General features: G+C 37.9%; 1 protein-coding gene across 1 annotated transcript; it reads right to left on the bottom strand.

The window, feature by feature from the left end:
• Positions 1-7095: 7095 nt before the first annotated feature.
• On the bottom strand, positions 7096-17817 carry LOC306842750 (leucine-rich repeat and fibronectin type III domain-containing protein 1-like protein; the record flags this gene model as incomplete). Its single annotated transcript, XM_079373806.1, has 2 exons — positions 7096-7645; positions 16451-17817. The coding sequence occupies 2 exons, from the start codon at positions 17815-17817 to the stop codon at positions 7096-7098; spliced, it is 1917 nt and encodes a 638-aa protein (XP_079229932.1).
• Positions 17818-27663: the final 9846 nt, after the last annotated feature.

The raw sequence follows: 27663 nt of genomic DNA, 5'->3' as shown, positions 1-27663 counted from the left end.
CACGGGGTTCAGTCCTTTGGCACTGCTTCATCTGTTTAACACTGATATTTTGTCATTGTATTTCCCACCGAAAAAAAAAACAAAACATCCAGAGAGCATTTCCCTCTCTCTTCCCATTGAATGGTTTGATGGTCCTCCTCTCTCGGGGAAGTTTAACATAGAAAACATTGCTCATATGCACCGAAGAGGCACATGATATCCAGGGTCTGGGGAGAGTTTTGCATAAAGAATTGAACACGGAGAGCCTGTTGTGTTGGCCTTCCGACCGCGGCTTGTCCTACCAATAGATTGGATCCAATCCCATTTAATCTGGCGTTCTGCGTTTGGCTTCCAGATTGTGAGTTTGCCTTGAAAAACAACAGAGGCATGAGATCAGATTCAGCAGCGAACACATTTTATCATCAAACGCAAAGGACACAAATCAAAAGGAAAGACAGTGAGCTACTGCAGAAGATGTTCCACCTTTTATAAAGTGACCTTTACACGTTTTTACGCACATCCATCTCAGTAATCTGCTCTAATGCACTGCAGACAGCTACAAATGACCTGTCCATCATGCATTCTGCTAAATTCAAGAGCTTTAAGATTATAAAAATAACAGTTTGATCCAAAAATGTTTCAAAAAGATTGAAAATGTAAAATAAAATAATACATTTTATTTAAAAAAGTTAAATAAATACAGATTTTAAGTTTTAAATTTTAATTGCATTTGTTTTTGTCTTTATATTAGGTGGCTTTAACTACTTGCATCAAACAATAAGTGCAATGTACTTATTGTGTACATATTGTATTGCAAACACTTCTGCTGCTATTGAGGTGGGATACGGGTAAGGTTAGGGACAGGTTTGGTGGTTTAAGTTTCATTTATTTATTTATTTTTTAAATATGAGAACAATATAAAAACATGTATGTACATAATAAGTGCATTGTACCAAATTATAAATTTAAATGTAAGTACATAGTAACCCCTTATATTAACGTTAACAATTATTCAAAATTATAGACAAATTAAAATGTAAACTTCATGCATTTTTCGTGTAAAAACAAAACAAAACTTACATGAAACCTAAAAAGCATAACATGATGCAAGCAACACTAAGGTCATGGGATCGATTCCCAGGGAACACTGACACTGTAAGTGGCTCCTACTGAAATCTGATCACAAGTGGTCACAGAAGATGCACTTGAGATTAATAAACCACGATCTGTCTCTACTGACCCCTTAAGATGTGATACCAGGAATAAACTGGGCCTAGGAGAATCACTGAGTGTTTGTATATACGTACTGTAAAAGTAAAACTGAGGTTCGTGAATTGGAGAAAAGCTAATAATTAATTAAATCATTACATTATTTATAAAAAAAAAAAAATTCACATTACAAAAAATGAAAAAAAAAAGTAAAATAAAAGTAAAACACTAAAATAAATAAATTAACTAGATAGCTAGCTAAATAAATAAATTCCTGCATATCAAACACTAGATTATGGTGCTGGCAATGAACTGATCACATGCATAGCTTGCTGAAATACAATGCAAGTCAGTTTAAGTAAGAATAAATAAATATAAAACATTTGCTGAATGCATACATTTAAAGGTAAACTAAACAAATGCATCATGTAAAATAAATGATGCAACTTCATAATGCAGGTGTAGCTCAGCTTTGTCCAGCATGCATACAGGTAACCAGTGTCATCTCAACACACATTATCACTTCGTATCAGAGCAAACAGCAGCCGAGGATACACAAACAACATCAGCTGAGTTTGCATAAACAGACAGCGCGGGTGACTATACATAGCGCGTGCTAATTGGACATTTAACGACTTCATTAACTTCAACCATCATCAGTTTACTGAGACTTTCCTCCCAGATTTAATGCCGATCAACTAACTCTTCAGCAGCAGCAGCAAGGACAAGGCCTGATATGTTCTAGCGGCTAGTTATCTGCAGAGAGCCGCTAATGCTAGGCCTTCTTCAGAGGGCTATTTTTAGCGCAGCGTGTCCTGCTGCAGTCTGGAGGGATTCTGGTTCCAAACGGCTGTCGAAGAGAGGTTGCGGCCCATTTCTATAGCGCACAACAAACCGTAATTACTTTCTACTATGGCTGTGCTGGTATTCCACAACATCCCACCCCTCAGATTAGCCCATTTGTCTCAATATATGAGACACTAGGCCTTTAACCTTTTATCTCAATCTCTAAACCCCATCACAATACTCATATCTGCCCTCTTTTCTTCCATCAAAGCGCCTTTCCCTATCTCTGCAGCTCTTTACCAGGCCTTGTATCTCTATTCCCATGTCCTAATCTCTCCCATTTCATGCTGAGCTCTGGAGCTAATAGAAGAACGAGCTCTAATTGTGCACTAATTTTATATAACCGAATCCATTGTGATCCATTAAAACATTAAATCATGAATCAGCACTCGGTAGAGCTACAGGCAGGGTTTGAAATCAGCATCCCCAAACCTGGGGATCATTTCGGCTGGAAATTACCCGTGGCAGGTAATGCATATAAACTCACTATATAGGCAGTTTGGTGGGTTATGATTCATAAATGTTTTCTTTTTTATGTTTTTTACATATGACAGGACATGTTAGGAGAATATATAGACGCACAATACCATTAAAAACAATACAATTAATTAATAACAATATAAACGCTGTTTTAAAAGTCAATGAAAATATAGTTTATTATTATTATTGTTACTATTGTATTCACAAACAATTATTGACATAAAGTGAAAGCTTTGAATTCCATGATTTAAAAAATGTATATTAATAATAAATATATTAACATCTAAGCAGTGATTTATGGTCTTCCACAATATATCACAATAACTATGCTATGCAACTATCTTAATAACCTATTTTTTTTTAGTTGGAAATACTTAAATTATACTACAACAGATAAAGGTTTTTTTCCCCTTCACAAAAAAGAGATTGGTATTAGACTAACAAGTAGATAATGTTTTTTAAAATACAAATATTGTTTTAAATATATTTGTTTAATATAATATATTTCTATATACTTAATATTGTTCTTAAATTTAGATTAAAATATCTGAGAATTGAGAAATTATACTGATCAGTTATTATTTATGTCAAATACAGTTTATTCATCTTAAACAAAAACATAGGTAGGTAAGCTGGACACAACTCAAACAATTCCTGGCAGTTCAACTAAATGCAGGTACATCTAATTGATTTCACTGCTTTAAAATGTACTCATTATTGTTATGTGCAAAAATCAATCAATCAATCAATCAATCAATCAATCAATCAATCAATCAATCAATTAAATTGATAATAGCCAAATCATAAATACATTGCCAAATAAATAATAGCCAAATAATAATAATAATAAAATAAAATAAATAAATAAAATCAAACTCTAGCCACAGGCAAATAAAGTGAAACATCAAACACCTCCACACTGTATGATCCAGAGGTACTGACAGGAGCTTTGGGGCATTTCAAAATCAAATCAAGCTTTGGAATAAAAGATGGACATTTTTCCAGGTCCGAGAAGGTGATTTAACTCAAAAGTCTTCATCTTGATCAGACACTAACTCTATGTTCACCTAATTGTACAGGCAGAGCATGGTGTCTACAGAAGCCTTTTGAAGTGGTTCCTGACAGTGACCCTGACAGACACCTCTGCCCTTCATTCAGTCATTCAGTGTCAGATTTCTGTACGCTGGAGGCGCTGTTTCCCACTGAACAGAGAACAGCTTCAACCTGCGCTTTCATCCTGGCCCATTCAGGGCTGCTCTGAGGCTCCTCAATAGAAGGCAACCGTGACCAATTGACTGAGATGGCTCTCCCCTGGTTATGTTAAATGGCCTCCCCTCTCGGAGCTGAGAGCCGAGGTGGTCCACTGCTGGATATTATCCACACTGCTCTAAACGCGAGGTACCTGGCCAACCTAGATTGCGCCTACAAGGGCATTCAGGCTTTAACTGGAATACAAACCGATGCCTCTAGCGCTGCCGGTGTGCTGCTGGATGGTTTAGCAAGAAGGAAATAGCAGGAAGTTTGACTGAAAATGTTGCTTTTTTGCTGAAACGAGCTGGGAAATGTTGTGTTTTATATGCTGGTGTGCTGATGTTCTCACCATGCTTCGTACTCAATGCTTATAGCTTGACAAAGTAGTTGTTCTGGCTAACCAACATTGGGATGCATGATATATCAGCACATCGGCCAGTATTAGAGATGTTTAATTTATTGGTATCAGTTGATAACAATTTTTTAAATATTCATGCACATTTTCCAAATTGTTACATTTTGGTTTCCATGATCCACTGTTAATTGTAACCTTTAGTCTTCAAATGCAAATCCATTTTCTGTAGCTCAAACATTAGAGTAGGTCTGGGTTTGATTCCTGGGGAATGCATTAATTGGTCAAATTTAAATATTGAATGCAATGTAAGTAAATGTAAGCAAGCTGGATAAAGGCGTTTACCAAATAAATGTATGTAAATGTCATTTTTTCCTCCAGCAATTTATAAAGTTGTGATGCCTAAATTCACTTGAACCATGATTGATTTTGGTCTTTTTATTTCTTAATATTCCCATAAAATTGTAGAATTTAATATCTAGCATTTATAGGTTATCAGCCACTACTTTAAAATAATTAATGGCTTGTGGATTGATTTTGTGCTTGCTGACAGTTACTGGAGATCGCAGACAAAAGCCCAAGATCTGAGGCAAATTGGTGCTTGTTTTCATGAGTAATGATCCTGATATTTGAATGATTGTTAAAACAACAATTATGATATTATTATAGATGATAAATATCACACACCCCTAAATATAAATGTAACTCGACTTGACTTGCCTAAGAAATATTTATCAGGTTAAATATCTAGATGGTGTAGAGTGACACGCTATTTGACTGGAACTGACATTGACGATAACAGACAGTTGTTTAGCATGAAAACAACAGCGAACCGGTGACGACTCTGAAAGTTGTGTAGTTTATGGTTGACATAACCAGCACTAACCGACATCAAAATTCATAGGGATCATTCTGATTATTTTACTTGTTGACAAGCTGACAAAGAACACTAAAGTATGGGACAAACTACTTTGTACAGTCAGATTAAAGTCTGGATGGATCAGTGGTAGTTGCCAAAAGTCAGAGTCAGTCTGCAGATTTTGGGCAATCAGAGGAAACAGATTTCACAGAAAATCCCTTGAGGAAAATCAGACTGAGACTGATTCCATCCTGTAGGAGGAGATCAAACATGTTTGATTTTAGAGCACATTGTTAACATCTCTTAGAAAAAGGTGCATGTTTGTGAATTTGTTGTTTTTTGGAACAATTTGAAAGTTTGGAAGTGTAAAAAATATGATAAAACAGTAATTTTGTGAAAAATCATTACCATTTCAATAAAATATATTTATAAATATTTTAAATATATTGTCTTTCTGTGATCTTCAGCTGAATTTTCATTGTTACTACAAATTATAAAGTAGCAAAAACTGTTTTGCCCTGTACTTCTTTTAGCAATAAATCAGCATATTAGATTGATTTCTGTGTGATGCCTAAGTCATTTAGTGTGCGATGCCCAGTTTTTCCAAGTCGGCAAATATATGATGCCTTGAGTAAGTTGTGTATTGTATTCCATCATTAAAGTGATAGTTTACCTCAAAAATTCAACTTCTGTCACTATTTCATTACTGTCCACTTGTTCCAAACCTCTATTAATTAGCTTTTTCTGTTGAACACAAAAAATATACAGTATATTTTAAAGAATGGGGTAAATGTACAGTTGACGCTATCCATTGACTTCCTAGCATTTTCTTTTTTCCATACTGTGGAAGTCAGTGGCTACCGTTAACTGTTTGGTTACCAACATTCTTCAAAATATCTTCTTTTGTGTCCATCCGAGGAAAGAAACTCATACAGGTTTGGAATGACATGAGGGTGAGTAAATGACAGAATTGTCATTTTCGGGTGAATTATCCCTTTCAATCTCTCCTGGACTCATAATACCGTGTTGAAGTGGTAATTTAAACACAACCCTGCAAAATAGAAATATATAGAGGCATGACCTGCTCCTCACAAAGGACAACAGTAATATGTGCTATTCCATACTCAGCAGGGATATTCATAACATACACACGAGCCTAATGTACTAAAATGTGCAAACCGTAGGATTCATCTCATTTTCGTAGCAAACATCTAAAACCAGGCATCATAGAGTTTCAATTTTATGCTTTTGTAATTCAAATGCCTCCTATTGAACAAAACTACTGTCAGGCTATCAATTTAAATAGCGATCTCAAGTGCGCCGTACCGTTGGGGAAATCTTTTTAGGCCCGTTACCCCGACACAGACCGACAGCAGAGCCGCTATGCCTGTAATTTATCCATTAAAGGAGGTCTAATTAACAGAACTGGAACATCTCTGCATCAGCAGCACTGTAGCATGGGGCGATTCTATCACACTGGCAACCCGCTGCCTAGCAACAAACCTTAAAGGGATAGTTCACCCCCAAAAAATTTAATTCTGATATTAATTGCTCACCCGTATGTTGTTACAAACCCGTAAGACCTTCGTTCATCTTCGGAACAAAAATTAAGATATTTTTGATGGAATCGGAGAGCTCTCAAACCCTGCATAAACAGCAACACAACTGAAATGTTCCCAGATCCAGAAACATAGCAAGAATATCAATGAAATAGTCCATCAGTGGCTCAACTTCAATTTTGCGAAGCTATGAGAATATTTTTAGTGCGCAAAGAAAACAAAAATAACGACTTTATTCAACAATATAAATAAAAGTGCAAATAAATAAAAATAAAAAAAATATTCTACAGGGTTTGAGAGCTCTCAGATTTCATAAAAAATATCTTAATTTGTGTTCTGAAGACAAACGAAGGTCTTATGGGTTTGGAATGACATATGGGTGCGTAATTAATGACATAATTTTCATTTTTGGATGAACTATCCCTTTAACAGATTAAAAGCATCCTCACCTCGGACAGGAGAAAACCCTCGGTAAGGCCGCAGGACACCGGCAACAGAAAAGAAACAGAATGGGTTGAGGTGTGGAGAGAATGGGAAGGGAGGCGGGATCGAACCCTGTGTTATTGCGATATGGAGTCGTCCTCTTTGAACGATTTCCCGTATTCCGGGTTCAAGTCCACCACCGTGGTTCCCTTAAGCGCTCCGTAACCCCCCTCCAGGCCGTGGGACCCTTCTTGTCTGTCCAACCCGAGCGGGACAGAAGGCTTGCTGGAGGATCCCGAGGACGAGGACGAGCGCGGCGGAGGGCCCGATGCCGCCCCTTGCTGGCCACCGTTGGTCTGAGAACAAACGTTACTGACACGGGCCGCCTTCTGCTTGTAGTGCTGGCTGTGAAGCTTGTACTTCATCAGCAGGATGAAGATGAAGACGAGGACTGACGCCACGATGATCCCGCCGATAACGATGATCATGGTGCCACCAAGGAACTGGTCGTGGATGGAGCGGCAGTGACGAAACTCGCGCTCTGTGGAGAAGGAGACGCAGCCCACCAGTCGCGTCGCGGTCAGAGCCGTGATGCCGTCGTCGTAGACGGCCAGGACACAGAGCTCGTAGTCTCGAGATGAGGCCAGATCGCTCAGTAAGAACAGCTTATGGGAGGCAGGAATCATTCTGAGAGAAAGAGAGAGAGAATCAGGCCTTGAGCATTTTTGAAAGAAGACTCTTGTGCTCACCAAAGCTGCATTTATTTTAGAAAAAATATGGTAAAACCAGCAATATTATGAAAAATTATTTCGATTTAAAGAACTGTTTTCTATGTTACTCTCTTAAAAATAAAGGTGATTAAAAGCTTCTTCACAGAGATGTCATAGAATAACCATTTTTGGTTCCACAAAGAACCATTCAGTCAAAGGTTCTATAAAGAACCATCTCTTTCTTACCCATTTATAATCTGAAGAACCTTCTTTCACCACAAAGAAGCTTTTGTGAAACAGAAAGGTTCTTCAGATGTTAAAGGTTCTTTATGAAACCAATTAGACAAAAAGCTTCTTCTATGGCATCTTGAAGCACCTTTATTTTTAAGAGCGTTCCTTATGCTCAACAAGGCTGCATTTATTTCATGAAAATATACGTCAAATAAGTTATTGTAAATAATATTGTTAAATATTATTACAATCTACATAGCTGTTTTCTACTTGAATATATTTTAAAATGTAATTATGATCACCAAGGCTGCATTTATTTGATTAAAAATATGGTAAAATCAACAATATTGTGAAAAATGATTTCAATTTAAAATAACTGTTTTCTATGTGGATATATTGTAAAACGTAGGCCAATTTATAAATGTAATTTAGCATCATTACTCCAGTCTTCAGTGTCACGTGATCTTCAGAAATCATTGTAATATGCTGATTTGCTGCTCAAGAATCATTTCTGATTATTATCAACAATTGTGCTGCCCAATATTTTTCTGGAAAAAGTGATACACTACAATATAAAAAGTTTGGGGTAAGATTTTTTGAAGGAAATTTACACATTCATTCGACAAAGAAACAATAAATGGATCAAAAGTGAGAGTAAAGTCATTTATAATGTTACAAAAGATTTCTGTTTCAAATAAATGCTGATCAGCGAATTCTATTCATCAAAGAATCCTGAAAAAGAAGTATCATGGTTTCCACAAAGTATAAAGTAGCAGAAATATGTTCAACATCTTCCTTGAGCAGCAAATCAGCAATGCTTTCATGTGACACTGAAGACTAGAGTTATGATGCTGACAATTCAGCTTTGATCACAGCAATCAATTACATGTTAACATATATTCATATAGAAAACAGTTATTTACATTTACATTTATTCATTTAGCTGACGCTTTTATCCAAAGCGACTTACAATTGCTATATATGTCAGAGGTCGCACGCCTCTGGAGCAACTAGGGGTTAAGTGTCTTGCTCAGGGACACATTGGTGTCTCACAGTGGATTCGAACCCGGGTCTCTCACACCACAGGCATGTGTCTTATCCACTGCGCCATCAACACCCCGTTATTTTAAATTGTAATAATATTTCACAATATTACTGTTTTTATTGTATTTTTATCAAATAAGCATTGGTGAGCATAAAATATAAAATACATTTTAAAATATATTCAAGTAGAAAACAGTTATTTCGATTGTAAAAATATTTCACAATATTATTTAAAATGACTTATTTTACTGTATTTTTCATTAAATAAATGCAGCCTTGTTGAGCATAATAGACTTAAGGTAACATCGAAAACAAGTATTTCAATTGAAATAATATTTCACAGTATTATTGTTTTATTGTATAATTAAAGCATAAAAAAAAAAAAAAAAACATTGAAAACTCCAACCTTTTGCCTTATAGTGTATATGCTTGTATATTGTCTATAAACAAAAGTAAAGTGAACACAGGCTCTGGAAGCTTTAGTTTAAACTCCAAAAAATTCAATTCAGGGCAGATGGTTGTCATGAACACACAGAGTTTACAATATTGCCCATGCTGTCCAAAGGGAGGCGTGTGTCAGAGTAGATTTAAGCATAACATGTGCCCTGTGCCATCTGCAGCAGAGAGATTGTGTGCCCCGGGACGCCGCTCTCTTCTGGATTTACTCGTGACCTTTCTCTCTACAGGACACAGTAAGAAAGTGCTACAGTTTTGGGGGACTTCATCTGTCTTCATTAGGGGTCAGCGAGTTCGCAGAAGGTTGAATATTGGTACATAAGCAATGACTTATGACTTTTTATATGGTTTTATATGAATTTTATTGTAGCTGTGAGAGTCCAAAGTTAACCCTCATCAAGCAGCATATGCAATGTAAATATAGGCTGTATAGTAAGTAAAAATCATGCATGGCTTTTTGTTTGAACTTACTTTATATAGTGTACTATAAATATAGGCCTACTGTTTTATGCTGCATGTAAATAAAAAATGTCACTTCATGTTAAAAACATACCTGCATAGCCTACGGGAAACTGATTGTACGGGTCACTGAGCGACTATATGAAAACACAACGCAAGTGACCAGACTACAGGTAGATTTTTTTTCTTTTTAAAAAATGCAGGTGTTTTAAATATTTTAAGATGGTCTGATTTTATTGAAATTTAGCTGTTTTATTTTTCTTTCCCAAAGCAAGCACCAGAAGAAACTGCATAACTTTTTCAAAGATTAAAATAGTTGGAAAATATTTTATTTGAACGATGTATATGCATTATAAAGTATACTTAACGGATAAAAGGGTATGTTTGCAGATTTTCAACTAAATGCTCTACCACAGTGTTGGTGGTATAAGTGCATTCTCTGGAAAAAAAAAAGGTACAAAAGCTTTCACTGGGACGAGTCCCTTTCAAAAGGTACTAAATTGCACTAAATTACTGCTTACAGATAGTATGATCGAGCCCAGTGCATTATGGGTGCAGGTTTTCATACATATATATTTTTTCTTTGTTTTCTCTAGTCATGTACCACCAATTAAAAAAAAAAAAAAAAGCATTTCTACTGCATAGACAGCTATCTTTTATTAAAACACCATCTTTGCAGTGATGAATTACTCATCATGCATTAAAATACATGATGATGTAACAAGGAATCTGCAAATATTATGATGCATTTTACTTTGTTTACAATTATTTATGAGATGCAATGCCTTTATGCATACATTTGTAATGCATTATATGTGAAGACATCAAGCAAAATGTTCTGAAATATTATTCTTGCCAGATCCCTCTCTGAAGCCGTGAGCAGGAGTATCATGTTTTCTGCAGGTCTGCTGATGCGATGCATTATTGAGCGCTGCACTGAGGTGAGCAGATGAAGCCCTGAGTCACGCCGCGCAGCTTGCCTTGTGTTTGCGTGTTTGTGACCATGAGCATTACCACATATTTTTGCATTTGACCCCGTGGGTAATTGGCCGAGCTCCTCCGGCGAGTGCGCGTTGACTGTGAGGGTAATGGTGTGTGAGTGTGTGAGTGTAAGTGTGCATACTGCTAACTGCTCAGACACTGTGGGAAGCACGCTGCTCTTTTTGATTGTTATTGACAAACAGCCACATATGAAATTACTTTACATTGTCAGCAGTGAATTGCTCCAGTGTTTTCTTTTTGATGGGGCAGCACATTTATCAGTGATCGTAATACATGCCAGTGTTAGCAAACACTATGTATAGTGTTATAATCAAGAATCAGAGCATGTCAAATCTTCAGTTCAATCTCAATATTATTACATCAGCTTGTAAAGACATTTAAAAAAAATTATGTAAAATATATAAAATACTACATTCAATAAATTAAATTAATTATTTCTAATAATAATAATAACAATAAATGATTTAAAATAAATTTATTTGACTCAGTAATTTCATATATACTGTATATCAAAATATATAAATTCAATATAAATATTATAGTAACAGCTGACTAATGACATTTAAATTATTGTAAAATGCAAACATAATGCAAATGATATTTTAAATAAAATATTTAAAATCCATTTATTTTATTACATTATTTAATAAAAAAATAATATATTGAAAACTTTATTATTATAACAATTTATTTTAATGTAATATTCTGAAAATATAGATTTCTTTTCAAAATATTATAATATTATAATAATATTAATATTATTTAATATTATTAAATTAAATTAATATTTATTAAATTAATACATACATATATACATACATAACCAGAGCATTATATAACATTATGAATATAAAAATGAATATATAAAACATCTAAATAATTAAATAAAATACAATTGAAGTAAAATAACATTACTGTGAATGTGTCTGTTTTTACAGTGAAGACTGATCAGCTGTTTTATTATTTTTGAATTCTATTTGCATGTTCTTCCACACACATTGTTTTATGTCTCATAAGCGTTAAATGCTGTTAACAGCGCTGTCAATGAGATTTAATACGTGCTGGGTTTGCTAGCTGCTGTAGTGTCATGCGCTAATGAGTAGATACAGGAATCTCCCTTCAGTCTGCTCCTCTGGATCCTCTCACAGAGCATTTGATGGATATATATTGAGAAAATTCCTCTCACTTCTGGCAGCCATTGGTCCTTTTAAGCTGCCGAGGGTCAGGCTGGCTGAACCGGTGTCTCTGAGCTGTCACTGTAAATAGAGAAGGGGCTTCGAGCTCTTCTGAAGATGTGTCACTTGGCACAGAAACCCTGTCATCTCACTGTCTTCTGAAGGAGCTAGTACTGCTTAATTACCCACTTAAAAACGGCTTAAATGAAAGATGAAAACATGCAAATAACGAGGGAGCGAGAGAGATGATAATGTGAAAAAGATGAGGTAAGATAATGACAGTGACATTCTCAAAAAAGAAACCCTTGGCACCTAGAGCGCTCTTAAAGAAACAGGTCACCAAAAACGATGGTGATTCAAACCCATTTGAAATAACTTCTGTAAAAACAAATATATATATATATATATATATATATATATATATATATTAACTTACAAACAAAAATGCAATAAAAGTCAATGGAAACTGTTTGTTCTTCAAAACATCTTCTTTTCGTCTACAGCAGAAGAAACACATTCTTACAGGTTTGGAACGACATAAGGGCGAATAATTACAGAATTTTCAATTTTGGCTGAACGATTCCTGCAATTATAATTGCAGATAATAGGTGCACTTTGTAATAATACCAGTTAATTTATATTATTTTTAAATGAATTTATAATTAATAAATTGTCCTTATTAGAAATAATCCTAATTCTAATTTAAATAATAATACAAATAATTATTTATTTCTCACTTTTATTTGATATTACATTTGATTTTGATATATTTTGTAATATAATGCAGTTACAATTTCATTTAAATACATGACATTAGTTTCAATAGAAATGAGATTAAAGTATATTTTAGTTTACCATAAATGCCTTTCACTTTATTCAGCAGTAACTTTCACCATATTTCAAAGACAACAGAATTATGAAATTGCAAATACATATGTACTGAAATCACCAATTTAGTGGGTCAAAAAACACTCTTAAAGTGATAGTTCACCCAAAAATGTAAATTATGTTTAAAAGTGTATTATTATTGTTACAAACCTGCTTGAGTTTGTTTCATCTGTTGAACATAAAAGAAGATATTTTGATGAATGTTGGGAAACAAAGAGTTGCCGGTAGCCATTTACTTCCATAGTATGAAAAAAAAAAAAAAAGAATGTTGTTTCCAACATTCTTCAAAATATCTTATTTCGTGTTTAGCAGAAGAAACAAACTCATGCAGATTTTGAACAACTTGAGGGTGAGTAGATGATGACAGAATTTGCATTATTGGGTGAGCTATCCATTTAAGTTCAGCTAATTAAAAAAAATTATAAATAAATTATAATACAGGCGACTGTCCATTTCTGAGAAAATAAAATCTGGTGATAATGTTATAAAGTTAATTGCACATACCAATGGTTTCACTTCGCAAGACCTCAATATATCATCAGGAGCCACAGGGATTAATTCTGTGTTGCCTGTATGTACTTTTTTGACTCTCAAAGTGCCGGTAGCCATTGACTTGCATTTTATGAATCACCAAGGAGCGCGGTTTGAGCTAAAAATCTTCTTTTTGCATGGCTTGAGGGTGAGAAAATTAACAGCCAGTTTACATTTTTTGGGCGAACTATCCCTTTAAGAGAGCGTTTGCCAAGAGAATGCATGCTGATATAAATATACTCCATCTGACACCACACCTTGCACTTCATTCAGGTTTTCATTTGGCACCATGCACACTGTGCCTCCAGCGCTCTTTCACCCAGACATCACTTCAAATTTAACCTGTCTTTTCGACTCAAAGTTTACACTCTATATTCTCACTCAGGTCTCCGTTTCTCAGCCACCATCTCCAAGTCATCTGTACTCCAACCCGGGCCGCTGTCAAGCGAGAGTCTGGCGCATGCATTCTTAATTGATTCTGAAAGACTGTTAGATTACTCTGCAGCTCTATAAACCAGAGAACTCCCCTTGCCTTTTCCATAATTAATAGCAAATTGCTTTCTGTATGTATCTTTTCTTCTCTCTTAATCTATCCAGAGGGATTATTGCAGAGTTAATTACATCCTTACAGATCCCTTCAATGAGAAATCATGGGCGGTGGGGCCACGTCTGAATGCTAAAAAGGAACTTTAATGTAGTCGTTTCTGCGTAAGGGGCGTCGACAATAATACGCAACCCAAAAATATAGGGCATATCCGCACAAAGATTTGCTTGTCCTCTCTATATTTTACAAAGCAAAAGATCGGGTTTTGAATTCGAGACGTGCTTCAACATCAATGCAAATACGTCTTCATTGTATTCTTCATTGGAGCATCTGAAACGAGGGCAAGCACTCGACACGCAGCTTCTATTGTTATTCTGTTATTATTGTCTTTCTCATTGCACCTCGAGCTCTGTGATTTATTGAAGGGTGTCAATGTGTCGGCTCATGGTTCCTGCTTTGCGAAATTCAGTTTGAATTGCATCAGGCCGAAACTATTACCGTGGAAGCCAATCTGTCCGTGTGCTAATGAAAATCCTTCAAGAGCTTTTCTGACATATATCCTAAAGCAGCTGGTCCTTTTGGGAAGGATCCTTTCATTAGCACAGAAAAAATAAAAAAATAAAAATACATGCTTGCATTTCATATAGTTCATGATATTATTGTGTCTTTGTTGGCTGGCAATCATCGAGGTCCATTTGTATTCATCAGAGGAATTGCAATGTTTCATCCCCTATCTGAATAGGATTCCACCATAAGCCATTAACACCCCCAGTCTCAGATGCCAGTCTTTGCCTTTGAACAAAGACAGAATCAATTTGTTTATCTAATGCAGAATTACCCAGATTCAAAACCCATTTGGGGGGATAGACCATCATCAGTGCTCTCTCAAATAATGCATCAAGAAAGAAGACATTGCAGAGACTTTTATTACAAAGCGTTCACAAATTTGGAATCAGCAGATTTTGCATAGACGAACTTCATGGTCATTTTGACACTCAAGCAGCCTGTATTTTGCTACTAAATATCAGAAACTACTAGATGGCATATTTAAATAATTGTAATCTTTATGTCACATTGCAATGTTTTCATAATATGTTTTTGCTCATCAACCAGATATTTACTAACAAAGAATCAGCTGTGAGCTCGATACTTGACTTCAGAAACAGTACAATGGCCAAACAACTCTTTTTAGCTTTTAATTATGTAATAATAATTATTATGGTATTACTGAAACTGGGAATAAATTAGAAGCAAAATTTCATTTGAATGAGTAGATCAGAGAGCAGAAAACCATGAGCTGGTTCTGATAAAAAAATAAATATAAATAATAATCATAATAAAATGACATTAATATTGGTAAAATAATTTTATTTTCAATGGAAGGGGATAATAAAATGTCTGGAGCAGCTCATCAAAACTATCAATCAACCTCCAGTGTAGACAACTTCATTGATTCAAATAAAAGTAATTTAGCACTGATGCATGTCCTTAAAGATTTCTAGTATCAATAACAAATGTGATTACTGTCTACAGTCAAATCAAGAATAAAATCAGTGCAAACCAGTGTTCTTATAGTTAACTAAAGCTAAAACCATTAAATAAATAAACAAACAAACTTTGGCAATCATTGGCAAAGCTAGTTGCCAATACAACATTTTATTAGTTTAACTTCATGTACTAAAATAACTAAAACTGAAACAAAAATTTGTATAAACTATATAGACATATAACAAATAAATAAATAAATATAACATCAAACACACACACAACTTAATAAAAACTATAATAGTATCTTAGTTATACTAAAATAACACTGGTGCAAACCATAGATAGCAGATAAACAGAAAGCTATGCAATAATTGCAATCATTTCAGACAATGGCAACAATTGCAAAGACTTCAGATGATGCCAACTTTGGACTGACATACAAAAATGTCAAAGTTTATTCTTAAAGTGTTATCATCACGAGCCTAATGTGTTCGTTGTGTCTTCTTAACTGAATACATGATGATTACTAACCACATAATATGTAGCTGTATATTGCTTCCATATAGACATTACTTTTCTACACTCACATCTGACAGATAACAACGGTAACACTTTATTTTAAGGACCTATTCTCCCTATTAACTAGTTGTTTATTATTCTTGCATATTACTAGCATATTGGCTGTTTATTAGTATTTATAAACCACATATTTATGCCTTATTTGGCATGACCATATTTTAGATCCCTCAATCCTACCCCATACCTAAACTTAACAACTACCTTGCTAACTATTAATAAGCAGCAAATTAGGAATTAATAGTAAATATATGTTCCCTATTCTAAAGAGTTACCATAACATACAGTAACCTAGATTTTCTGTAAAGCTGCTTTGAAACCGTACGCATTGTGAAAGCAAAATGCAAATAAACCTGGATTTATCTCAAGATTCTGTGATGAAACTCACCTGTATATGAGGATGTCGTCAGTGGAGCTGTTGTACTGGATCTGGTACATGCGAACTCCGGGGATTTGGCTTTGCGGAGGCCAGCGGATCATCGCAGAGCCTGAGGTTATTTCCGAGACGCTGACCCGCTGATCAGCTCGAGCCTGGCCACCGCTACCACTGCTGTTGGACTTTATAGAAGTCGGTATGTCCGAGGGTCCCGGCTCCGGCTCCAGTTTGGGGTCGTAATGCGGCGAAGGGTTAACGACTAATTCCACAGGAGCCGTGGCCTCGCCGGCTGCGTTTGAGGCAATGCAGGTGAAAACGCCGGAGTCCTTCACCGTGGCTGTTAAGATATCCAAAGAGCCGTTCTCATAGCATACGGTGCGTGAGGTGTTTCCGATTAGCTTCCCGTCCGGACTGACCCAGTGGACGGTCGGCTCGGGGTCCCCCACGGAGCGACATCGCAAACTAACCTCTTGACCCTCCATTACAAACATCTTGGAAGTGTGCCGGGTGATCATAGGTGGCTCGCAGACAAACTCTTCCTCGCGAATCGTCCAGAAGTACTTGCCGGCCAAGTCTCGCGGGGACGCGCACGTCTCCAGATCGTCCTCCCGCGTCACGCGACGCAACCAAACCAGCTCACAATTGCAATGCAACGGGTTCCCACCAAAACTGAGCACCAATGCGGTCAGCGGTGAGCCTTTCATTTTGGCGTAGACAGGGATTCGTAGGAATAGAGGATCTGGGGGGATCTTCTTCAACTTGTTGGACGTCATATCAAGTCGGGCCAGTTTATGAAGATTGGAAAATATCCCTTCGGGAACAAACTCGATGAGATTGTGGTCCAAACTGATGGTATTGACGCTGGCTAGCATGGCTATAGTGTCCCACGGCAAGTCCACCAGGTTGTTGTAAGAAAGGTCGAGGTCCTCGAGAGTTTCTAGGAAGTCTTGGAAGGCTCCATTGGAGATGCTGTGAAGCTGGTTGTTGGCGAGGATAAGGTGGCGCAGATTGACCAGCCCCTGCAGGTGTGTGTCGTCCAGAACCGTGAGCCGGTTGGCGTCCAGATGCAGCGCATGCAGATCCTGCAGGTCAGCGAAGGCATACGGTTGGATCTGGCTGATGGTGTTGCGGGAGAGCGTGAGGTGTATGAGGCTGCTCATGTTAGCGAAGTCTTGGTGGCGCAGGGTGGTGATGAAGTTGTCCATCAGTCGCAGCTCGGCGGTCTGCCGGTCAATATTCGGTGGCACGAAGAGCAGGCCGGTTTTGGCACACAGCACGGTGTACGAGGGAAGCAGGTTCTGGCAGGTGCAGCGTTTGGGGCACAGCATGGCGTAGGACGGCATGGAGAACAGAGCCAGGCACAGCAGCAGCAGCTCCATGGGTGCGCTCCTACAGAGAATCAGAGCACAGAGGAAAACAGGTTAGCTCTCATGCTCTCAGTCTCTTCCCTCTGTCTGCGAGTCTCTCTTGACACACTATAACCTCCCCAAACACACACACACACAAACGAAGTGTCTCACACTCTCACATGCACGTTCGAGAGAGTGTTTTTATTAAACATGTAAAGATTGTCGGACACATTAAGAAACAATCAGTGAAAGGTAAAGCTGAGTAGACATCGCAGCCGGTGGTGAGGTTATACCTACTAGCATGTATCAAAAAATTAGCAAATGCCCAGCTGGACTTGCCTTCACCCTATGTACATTTCCCTAATCAAATTAGTACATTAACATTTTCTAACAACACGGTGTCTGCGTTTCCCACATCTATGGTTGCAAACTGGCATATTATGCATGAAACTGTTCTTCTAGCTGGAAGGGACAGTGCCCCCAAAATTACATTTCTCCTCATGTATGGATGTACGAAAAAAATATATATTGACATGTCTAAAAACAAAACAAAACAAAAGAATGCAAAACAATCTACTTATGCATTTATACTCTGTGTGTGTATATATATATATATACTGACTCAATATTTTTATGACCATTGATTGTTTCTGTATCTGGAAAGGAAGGAGAAGTAATATTTTATAATATAATTATATTATTATTTTATAATATCAAATATTTTAAGTGACTATTTCATATTTTAAGCTTAATCTTATAATTACCCATTTGTTGTTATTATTATTTATTTATTTATATGATAGATAGGTAGGTAGATAGATCAACAGACAGACAGACAGACAGAAGATGAACAGGCTTCTATATATCTTTGGAAAATTGTATGACTCTCTTTGAACAGAAAATTAATTTACAGTAAATTGCCCGAGATTCTTTTTTCCACACAATAGAAGTGAATGGTGACCATGGCTGTCAGGCAAGATTCTCAAAGAAGACTAATATCCAGTTTCGATTAAATTCCTCACACAAAGCTATGGCTTCAGAAGACTTGGAATACAGTGGACAAATCCTGTGAACAACTTTTATGGAGTTTTTTTTCCTCCGTTATTGAGCTTGACAGCCCCGGTTCCCTATCCATTCCCATTGAATGAAAGAAAAAACAAACAAAAAAACATTCTCAGACCTTCTGCTACACATCACCTTTTGTGAAAAAATAAAGTCATATGGGTTTGTAATATCATTAGGGTAAGTAAATGACGATACAATTTTAATTTTTGGAAGAACTGTATCTTTAACGCTGCAGGTAATTTTAACTCTTGGATAAAGATGATGTTTCTAGTGCATCGTTGCTGAGAAACTGCTTATTTAATTTCACCAAAGCTGATGCTGAACGCAAGATTATTAGATATTATCACGCAGTGTGGATGTGTTAATGCAGGCATCTATTCTGGCTTATATAAAACTGCTGCCTCTGCCTTCCATAACATATGCAGGATCTGCAACGGGAGCAAAAGAGAGGAGGGGCGGCTATAGTTTCTCACCAAAACCAATGAGCAAGAACACAAAAACGAGAGAAAGAGTTGGAGGACGTCTCGGATCCGGCTGGTTTTAATAGCCCTCCACTGTGAAAAAGTCAGGATATTTGACATCCGCCTCTGCCCCCCGGAAATTCATATGTGGTACGGCGAGGCGATAAAAAATGCCGCGGGAATATGAATTATTATTCTATGCCGTTGCTTTCGCATGAATGCTAATATCTTATTTGTGGCTCTTTGTTTATTGCTTGTGCATACCATTCCATTTTAATAACTTTTATGTAAAAGCACCTAAACGCAATTATTTTTTCACCGCTCGCAAAGCCATCCTTAATATCAAGAGGTTCAGGCCCAGTGCTTATCTGCGAGGGATCTTTGGCTGTCACGAGGATTGTTCTACTTCTTTCAGACGGTAGGGGGAAACATTGAGCTTCACTTTGGGCACAAAAGGGCCGACTGGCAGGAGTAAAACACAGAAGTGCTTGAGTGTGAGATGGTGTAGCGGCAATGTGATGCATTCAGGCGAGCTTAAGCCCCATCTCTCCATTACACACAGAAAACAGAGTCACGGAAACCCTCAAGAGAGAGCCAATATCCAGACAACTAACCAAGAAGAGCACTAAAGCAGTCTCTCACTTTAGTTTGCACTGGCTTTTAAGAGGCATGTATATGCACCCACATATGCATTTGCTCCGATATAGACATGCCACTTATAAATGGAAAGCCTTGATAGACTTCCAAATATTGCACCAGTATAGTTTCTCCCAGTCAAACACAGCGCGAGCAGGATTGCAGGAGAATAAGAGAACAATTACACGCAGACGCCTCCTTAGGATGCCCCATGCCCTCGTTTAATTCCAGAAACACTCAGACAACGTGATACTGTGCCGTGTTGTGTCATTATGACAATGTAAGAATAAATGGATTTATTCTGCATGGGATAAATGGATATCAATTGATTTCGTTGCAAAGCATAAATGAATTTCAGTGCAGAAATGTGGTTGAAATACAGTGGAAACACCTCAAGCGCTTCTAATTAGACCAAGATGAAATGTCAGCGTGGTCAACATTTTACCCTGGCATCCATCTCCCTCCCTCTCTCTCTGCATATCGGCAGGATTCATTAATATTTCAGAGAGGACACAGGCTGCTGTGTGGGTATTTGACACAGTGTGTAAAAAATTAACCCCTACTGCGCTGGAGCTCTTCTCTGGCAAAGGAAGAGCAAACACACATAATGCATTATCATCTGTACGGATACGTTACAAAGACTTTAGAATAGATTTATACAAGATCAGAAGTAGCTATTTTCCAAAAAAAGCACACAAAGAGTAAAAAGGATGCAATAAAGGTTACAATCAATCATTAAGGTGAGATACCAATACTGATGAACCGTGCTGGGTAGATTACTTACAAACTGTAGTCCATTGATTACAAATTGTAATGTTGTCGGAAAAATATAGTAGGTAACGTAATCTGTTAGACCACACATTTTAGGTAATCTAATTGGACTACTTTTGGATTATTTTTGACCTAACTCTTTTATCGCATAGATTTGATGAGTAGGATTATTTTTACCACACTTGATGGTCATTGATCAAGGTGGGCGGTTTAAAGGTTATAAGGTCAAATTTAATGCACTGTGCATTAAGTGTAAGTCAGAACTGGTCAGCATTGCACCTTTAAGAAATCCATGAAAATGGAGACAGGACGATGTGACAGGACATTGCTATTACTGCAGTTAAATTACTGTAAAATGCTACTGCAATGAGAAGCCATTCAAATGTAGCTGTGCAAGAAATCTCAAAATGTGTCATTTTTTGGTTTCCTATGACCAAAATGGTTATAGGAATGGTTCAGCATATTTTGTTCGTTCCATCAGGGACTTATTATCATTGAGAAATAGCTGCAAGGTAGGATAGACACAGTTCCACGCTCTCTGTGTCCTTATTCAAAGAATTCAGGACAAAAATCGACTGACAGATTAAAATACTGCTCGCTCTCAGTTGCAGGACTCTGAAGTAAGTAATTTACTGAAAGAACATGCCAATCCAGCTCTGCGGGCCTCTAATGATCAGTTTAGCTGTAAACGTACACTAATTACTCATCTGAACCACGCAGATCTTCAATCAGCCTATAAGAAATTAATCTCTATAATATCTCAGTCTTTTCTCAGAAACAGCAAAGAGATTTCAGACGTTTTGCTGGGTTTGCATGATATTTATATTCCTGTATGTGGTGGGTGTATAATAAAACTAATAATAATACTAATTATTATTATTATTATTATTAGTTATTAGTTATTGTAACTATTATGTTATTAAAGTAAGCTAAAACCATAAAAAAAAAATCATTACTTGAAATAAAATAATCATGATCTTAAGTAAACTAAAATATAAAAAAAGGGTCCAGAGCAACATTTCTCAATTTTGTTTAACTTGAAGCTCTAAAATAACTAAAGCTAAATAAACCAAAAGTAATATGTAAAAAAAAAAAAACTATATAGACATTTAAACAAAACACAAACAAAAAAAATCATAAAAATTTGAAAACAACAAAATTACTAAAACTTGGAGCAAAACAGATTGTATATAATATAATTATGTATATAAAAAAATGATATATTATAAGTCGATTCTTTACCAAACGCTTTACTCCTTGCTGTCTCTTTAGTGTTTCACAAGAGATTTTAACAGTCACAAACTGCACTCAAAATTGCCAACACAACAAAAGTCAAGAGATTTCAATATGAAGTCAAATATGTCACATCAAAATTCTCCAAAACCAAACGATCTGAGCTGTGCTCCCCACATCATCTGTGAACCACACGTCTCTTTTATTTCTCCTGATGATACGATGCAACACGACAGAGAAGTTAGCTATGAAAGAGTAATGAAATGTTCATCTGAGGTGTGTGTGTGGTATCCTATAATGCTATGCAGATTACACAGAGGTCTCTAACCTGCCCAAAAAAAGATGCATGATGATTTTGTCCGTGTGCTGCAGTTCCTCCCTCAATCCCTCTCGAAATCTCTCCCTCCTGCTCTGCCTTTCTTTGCACATTTACAGCCGAGCAAAAGTAGGCTGTGATATTTAAACAAAGAGAGACCTCTTCACTTCTTCACCCTAGCTGACTCCGTGTCCCGCAGAGGAGTGGCTCCTTTCACTCAGCTATCAAAAAATCACAGTCAGACTGTGCTAGCATGCTTGTTACCCAACCAACCTCAACATGACAATAACACACTGAAGAATAGATGCAATTACTGGATGACTGACGATTCACTCCTGATTGACTTTGTCAGCATTGTTCCCATTCAGTCGGTCACTCCGAGTCACGTCGGATGACCGACGAAATTGGGATCTCGCCAGAGAGACCAATCCACTTCGAGTGTGACTAAATGAGCCAATGGACATTGGCATGCGATCATTGCTTCCAGCTGCTGCTGATCACAGTGTGAGTATAAGAGGCAGCAGGTGCACCGCATTAATTCATCCTTTCGCTTCGGAGCCAAGCAGTAGTGGTTGAAGGTACTGCTCTCCCTGTCCACAGAGTGTTCTGCGAGCGAGTGCGGGTGTTACGGCGCAGCAGCGGTGGTCACGTCGTACGGGAGAGAAAGGTCATCTTACTGCTGACAGCCACACTGGAAGGGTGCGGTGGCCAGCTCCCCTGCGTGCTTCAGCACTAAAAGAGCATTTCTCTAAAAGAGTAACACGTTTCTGGGTGTTTGTTTCCTGGCGCTTCAGGATGGTCACGATCGCTGCCTCATGTGTCTGGGCATTCAGCACACTGATGAAGCTTTCGTAGATGATTCATGTTCTTCTTGTGGGGACATGACGATCTCAGAGTTGCACAGAAGACTCTGCTATATCAAACATCCGGCGTTCGTCCCGGCACCCGGGGCGTCGCTGCATCCGGTGGAGTCAGAGGTGATCTGAGAATTACAGTGAGGGCTTCCATAAGAGGAGTTCCTCATCCATCAAGCTCTCCGCAGCCGGTGGGGTTGCCGTCGGAGCGGGCTGGGACCTCTGTAGAGCGGGGAACACCTCCCGTTTCCTTTGGTGCTCCCCCTGATGATCAGATGTTGATCGCTGCATTGGAGGGTGAGTTTTCTCTCTCCGGAGATGACGACTCGGCTGCGTTGCCCCCTTCGGGTGTTTAGCGTTGTCCGAGCCAGACCCAGAGATTACGGCTATGCTTTCCCAGGCCGCCGAGAATGTCGCTTGTGTGGAATCCTCCACCGCGTCCCGATCCTTCGAGGCTGGGCAAGTGGTTTCTCGGTGGGGGTCATTCTGGTTCTCAGCGCCCCCCTCCTGTGCCATTCTTTCCAGAAGTGCATGAGGAGCTTACAAAATCGTGGAAGGCACCTTTCACTGCCCGAAACAAATCTTGTGGCTCCTCCGCTCTCACCACCCTCGATGGTGGGGCTGCTTTAGGATATGCAGGCATACTCTCTGTGAAGCGGCCTGTGGCCATGCAATTGTGTCCAACAGCCGCTGCCACCCTGCGGGGTGACCTGTGTCTCCCCTCACGGGCCTGTAAGTATTCGTCAGGTCTAACTGGCAGTGCTTATAGAGCTTGTGGGAAGGAGGCTTCTGCCCTCCATGCCATGGCGTTACTGCAGGTCCACCAGGCCAAAGCCCTGAAAGACCTGCACGAGGGTGGTCACAACCTGGTGGTTCTACGTGAGCTGCGTGCTGCGACGGACCACGCGCTTCGAGTGACCATCAGACTCGGCTACGCGACTCAGTTTGCCCAGCGTCCCCCCAAGTTCAGGGGCATCCGGTTCACTTCAGTCAAGGCCGTCGATGCCCTTGTCTTGTGTGCGGAAATCGCAGTCCTGCTTGCGAAGGATGCGGTAGAACCGGTCCCTCCATCCGATATAAGGTCGGGGTTTTACAGCCCTTACTTCATTGTGCCCAAGAAAAGCGGTGGGTTACGACCGATCTTGTGTAGAACCTTCTCTGTGTAGAGCCCGGTCCTATCGTCTGCCTTATAGGAAGGGTCAGGAGGCCTACACAGGGCACTGGAAGGGGCAGCTCCTGTGGCACTTTGGTAGGGATCCCAGTTTCGACTGAATGGGAACGTCTCGGTTACGTATTTAACCCTCGTTCCCAGAAGGAGGGAACAGAGACGTCACGTCCCGTCGCCACAGTCGCTGTACCACCGCTGAGCTGCCGGGTCACCAGCTCGGCTCCTCGGCGAAAGCATGAATTAATGCGGTGCACCTGCTGCCTCTTATACTCACGCTGTGTCCATTGGCTCGTTTTGTTACACTCGGAGTGGATTGGTCTCTCTGGCGAGATCACAATTTCATCGGTCATCCGACGTGATGTCTCCGTTCTCTAGCAGCCTATAATGCCCATTCATGTCTGATTTTAATATACACAGATGGCAGGTTTGATCCAGTCGAGATGCGCTGTATTTTGACCATTAGAGTGTTTAATAATTGCAGGCTGTCGTGGTTTTAAAGGAGAACGGCTCGAGTAATCACTCGCCAGGCAATTAGTCTCTGCTGTGCATTAAACACAGGCCGGCCAGACCTGCACACATTAACACACATTAAAGCTCAGGGGTGAGTGTTTCTCAGATGAGGGTGTTACGACAAATGTTTTGACCGAGCTTTCACCGAAACAAACTGTTAATCGATAAAGCGCCTGCTACTGTTAGTAAACAGCCATGAACTTCAGTGTCATGGATTCATGGATTGCAACATGTTTTATGAACTGTGCTGTAATGTACACTATATATATATACTGATATATGTATCAGCATATAACACTGTAAAAATGTTAGATATATTATAAACCAGTGTTATTTTACTATCACTGAGACACTGTAATGTTTTTATTACTATTTTGAATTTTTTAATATATTTTCTGTTTTCACTTAATTAAAGTTTTAGTAATTTCACTGTGTGTTTTTGTCATTTTTATTAGTTATTTTGGTAACACTGTACTTAAAGCCTTTATGTATAATGCATTATACATGCATTATATAATGCATATATAATTTACAACAAGATCTAATGTATTACAACACACATTATGAATAATTATAATGCATTATACCCTTGTCACGTGCCGGTTTACTTTCAGTTCTGTTTTGACCATATTTGGTGTTTCCTGTTCTTGTTTCCTGTAATTAGCTCATTATTAGTCTATCATCGTTAAGTATTCTCACCTGTGTTCATCTCGTTGGCTGATTAGTCTATGTCTTTATAAGCCTTTAGTTTCTTGAGTTTCATCGTCCAGTCTTAAAGTAACCTTTGTTGGAAACGTTTGCTCTTAAAGTGCCTTTTCATCATATTTCTGAATCCTGTGATCCCTGGTGCACGTTACCGTTACAACCCTTTCATAACCATTTATAATGCATTATGCATAAAAGCTTTAAGTAAAGTGTTACCGTTATTTTTATGTCTAAATAGTATTTATTAATCATTTAAATAGTGAGCCTAGTTTATGGTACTGTGGGGTTTTGTGATTATATGCTATGCTATAAAATATACAATGATTTAGTCGTCCTGTAGCTGACTTTACATGACAGATTTCACATTTCACAGCGTGTTTATGCCTTTGCTGGATATTTCACTTGCAATGGAGATCCATAATGTTTATGAGATATCTAATAGTCTATAAAGTCACCCTCTCTCTGCAAAAGACACACACCATCACACCTCAAAAACACCAGTAACTCAACACAGCCATTTATACAGCCACGAGAATGTCTTTCAGTTGACTTTTCATTCAGGAAGGAAGAGGATGTACTTCACATAAATATAAACTGAATGTGTCAAAATTCAAAGAAATTCATATAACTGCTGTAAATTTTGAGTTAAATTAATTGAATACATTTTAATAATATACATACTGCATATATATATATATATATATATATATATGTATACTGTGTATATTTATTATGTATATATAAATACAAACACATGCATGTATATATTTAAGAAAATATGTTATGTTTGTATATAAAACATTTGTATACAGAACATAAAATAAGAATATTAATATATAATTGTATAAACATAAATATTTTCAAAATATATACTTTTAGTTCCGTTTTGTGCTTATTTGGCATTTCCTGTCCTAGTTTAGTTAATTATCATTCAGTTCACCTGTCTTGTGTTAGCCGTCTCTATTCTTTTTCTATTCTATCTGTTTTCTTTGTTTTAAAATTTTATAATAAATAAAAACAAACAAACCTTGCTACGTGTACTGCGTTAAGCTAACTGAGACTTGTACTAGCACTTGCATATCATTGCTCTTTTGTTGATTTTGATTGCTTCCATTGTCCTCATTTGTAAGTCGCTTTGGACAAAGGCATCTGCTAAATGACTAAATGTAAATGTAAATTAGTTCAGCAAAATATATCTAATCATTTGAGGAAAAAAACTACTCATCAAGAAATAATAGTCACGTTGGACTAATGAAATGCCGCTGTCGCATTCAACACTGTGAATATGTTGAATTTGCTTGAATTGCACTTCAGTATTTTCCTGTCGCTCCAATCCAAATTCCATTTCAACGTCCGATGGTGAGTGGCCATTCTCAAGGAAATGAAAGGAAGCCAAATCTTCACCCATGCCAGCTATACAGACGGCATTGACATTCACAGTCATTCACTCTGTTTCTAGTGCACCTTATCAACCACAAAACAATTCCTCTTTCTCTAGCCAAACAAGCAGGCAGTGTGATGGCCAGAGGAGGGGCAGTGACAGATCCATCAGCACTGCCTTCCCTCGCAGTCACCGCTACCATGGCTGCCAGGGCCTGTATGTCACTCTGATTACACAAACAGTAAACATCCTCTCTCCGTCCTTCGCTGTCTCCGGCCTGTGCCTCCGACGAAACGTGGCTCAGGCTGTCAAACACAGCACACGTCAGGAACGGCACTGAGGCACAGTCATGCTAATCCTCTCACACTGCCCCAACATTACATGCTATTAGCACTTGTAATTACTTTATCATCATCTTCATCATCAGGCCCTCCAGGCACAACCGCTATCCAGCCAAGCAACTGCCATTGAGACCAGTGGAAATGCTAATGGATGCTTTCTCCAGCTATTATAGACCTCCTTGATTCAGACAGACACAATAAGAAGGATCGACATGAATTATGATAAAGAAAAATAAGTCTTCAACATTTGATGTGCCAAATTATTGTCCTCTTTCTATTTGTTGGTCTCACATTGTTATCAATCAATCAATCAATCAATCAATCAATCAATCAGAATTTATTAATTCATTTATACAAAAAGTAATAAAATATTTTCATTATACCCTGAATAAATAAAAAAAATATTGCTGGAGTAGGTTTTAAAAGAAAGCACTA

This window comes from Barbus barbus, assembly GCF_936440315.1.
Source record: "Barbus barbus genome assembly, chromosome: 23".
Taxonomy (NCBI): Eukaryota; Metazoa; Chordata; class Actinopteri; order Cypriniformes; family Cyprinidae; genus Barbus; species Barbus barbus.
Note: the sequence above shows the minus strand (reverse complement) of the source record. Positions and strands in the feature narration are given on the sequence as shown.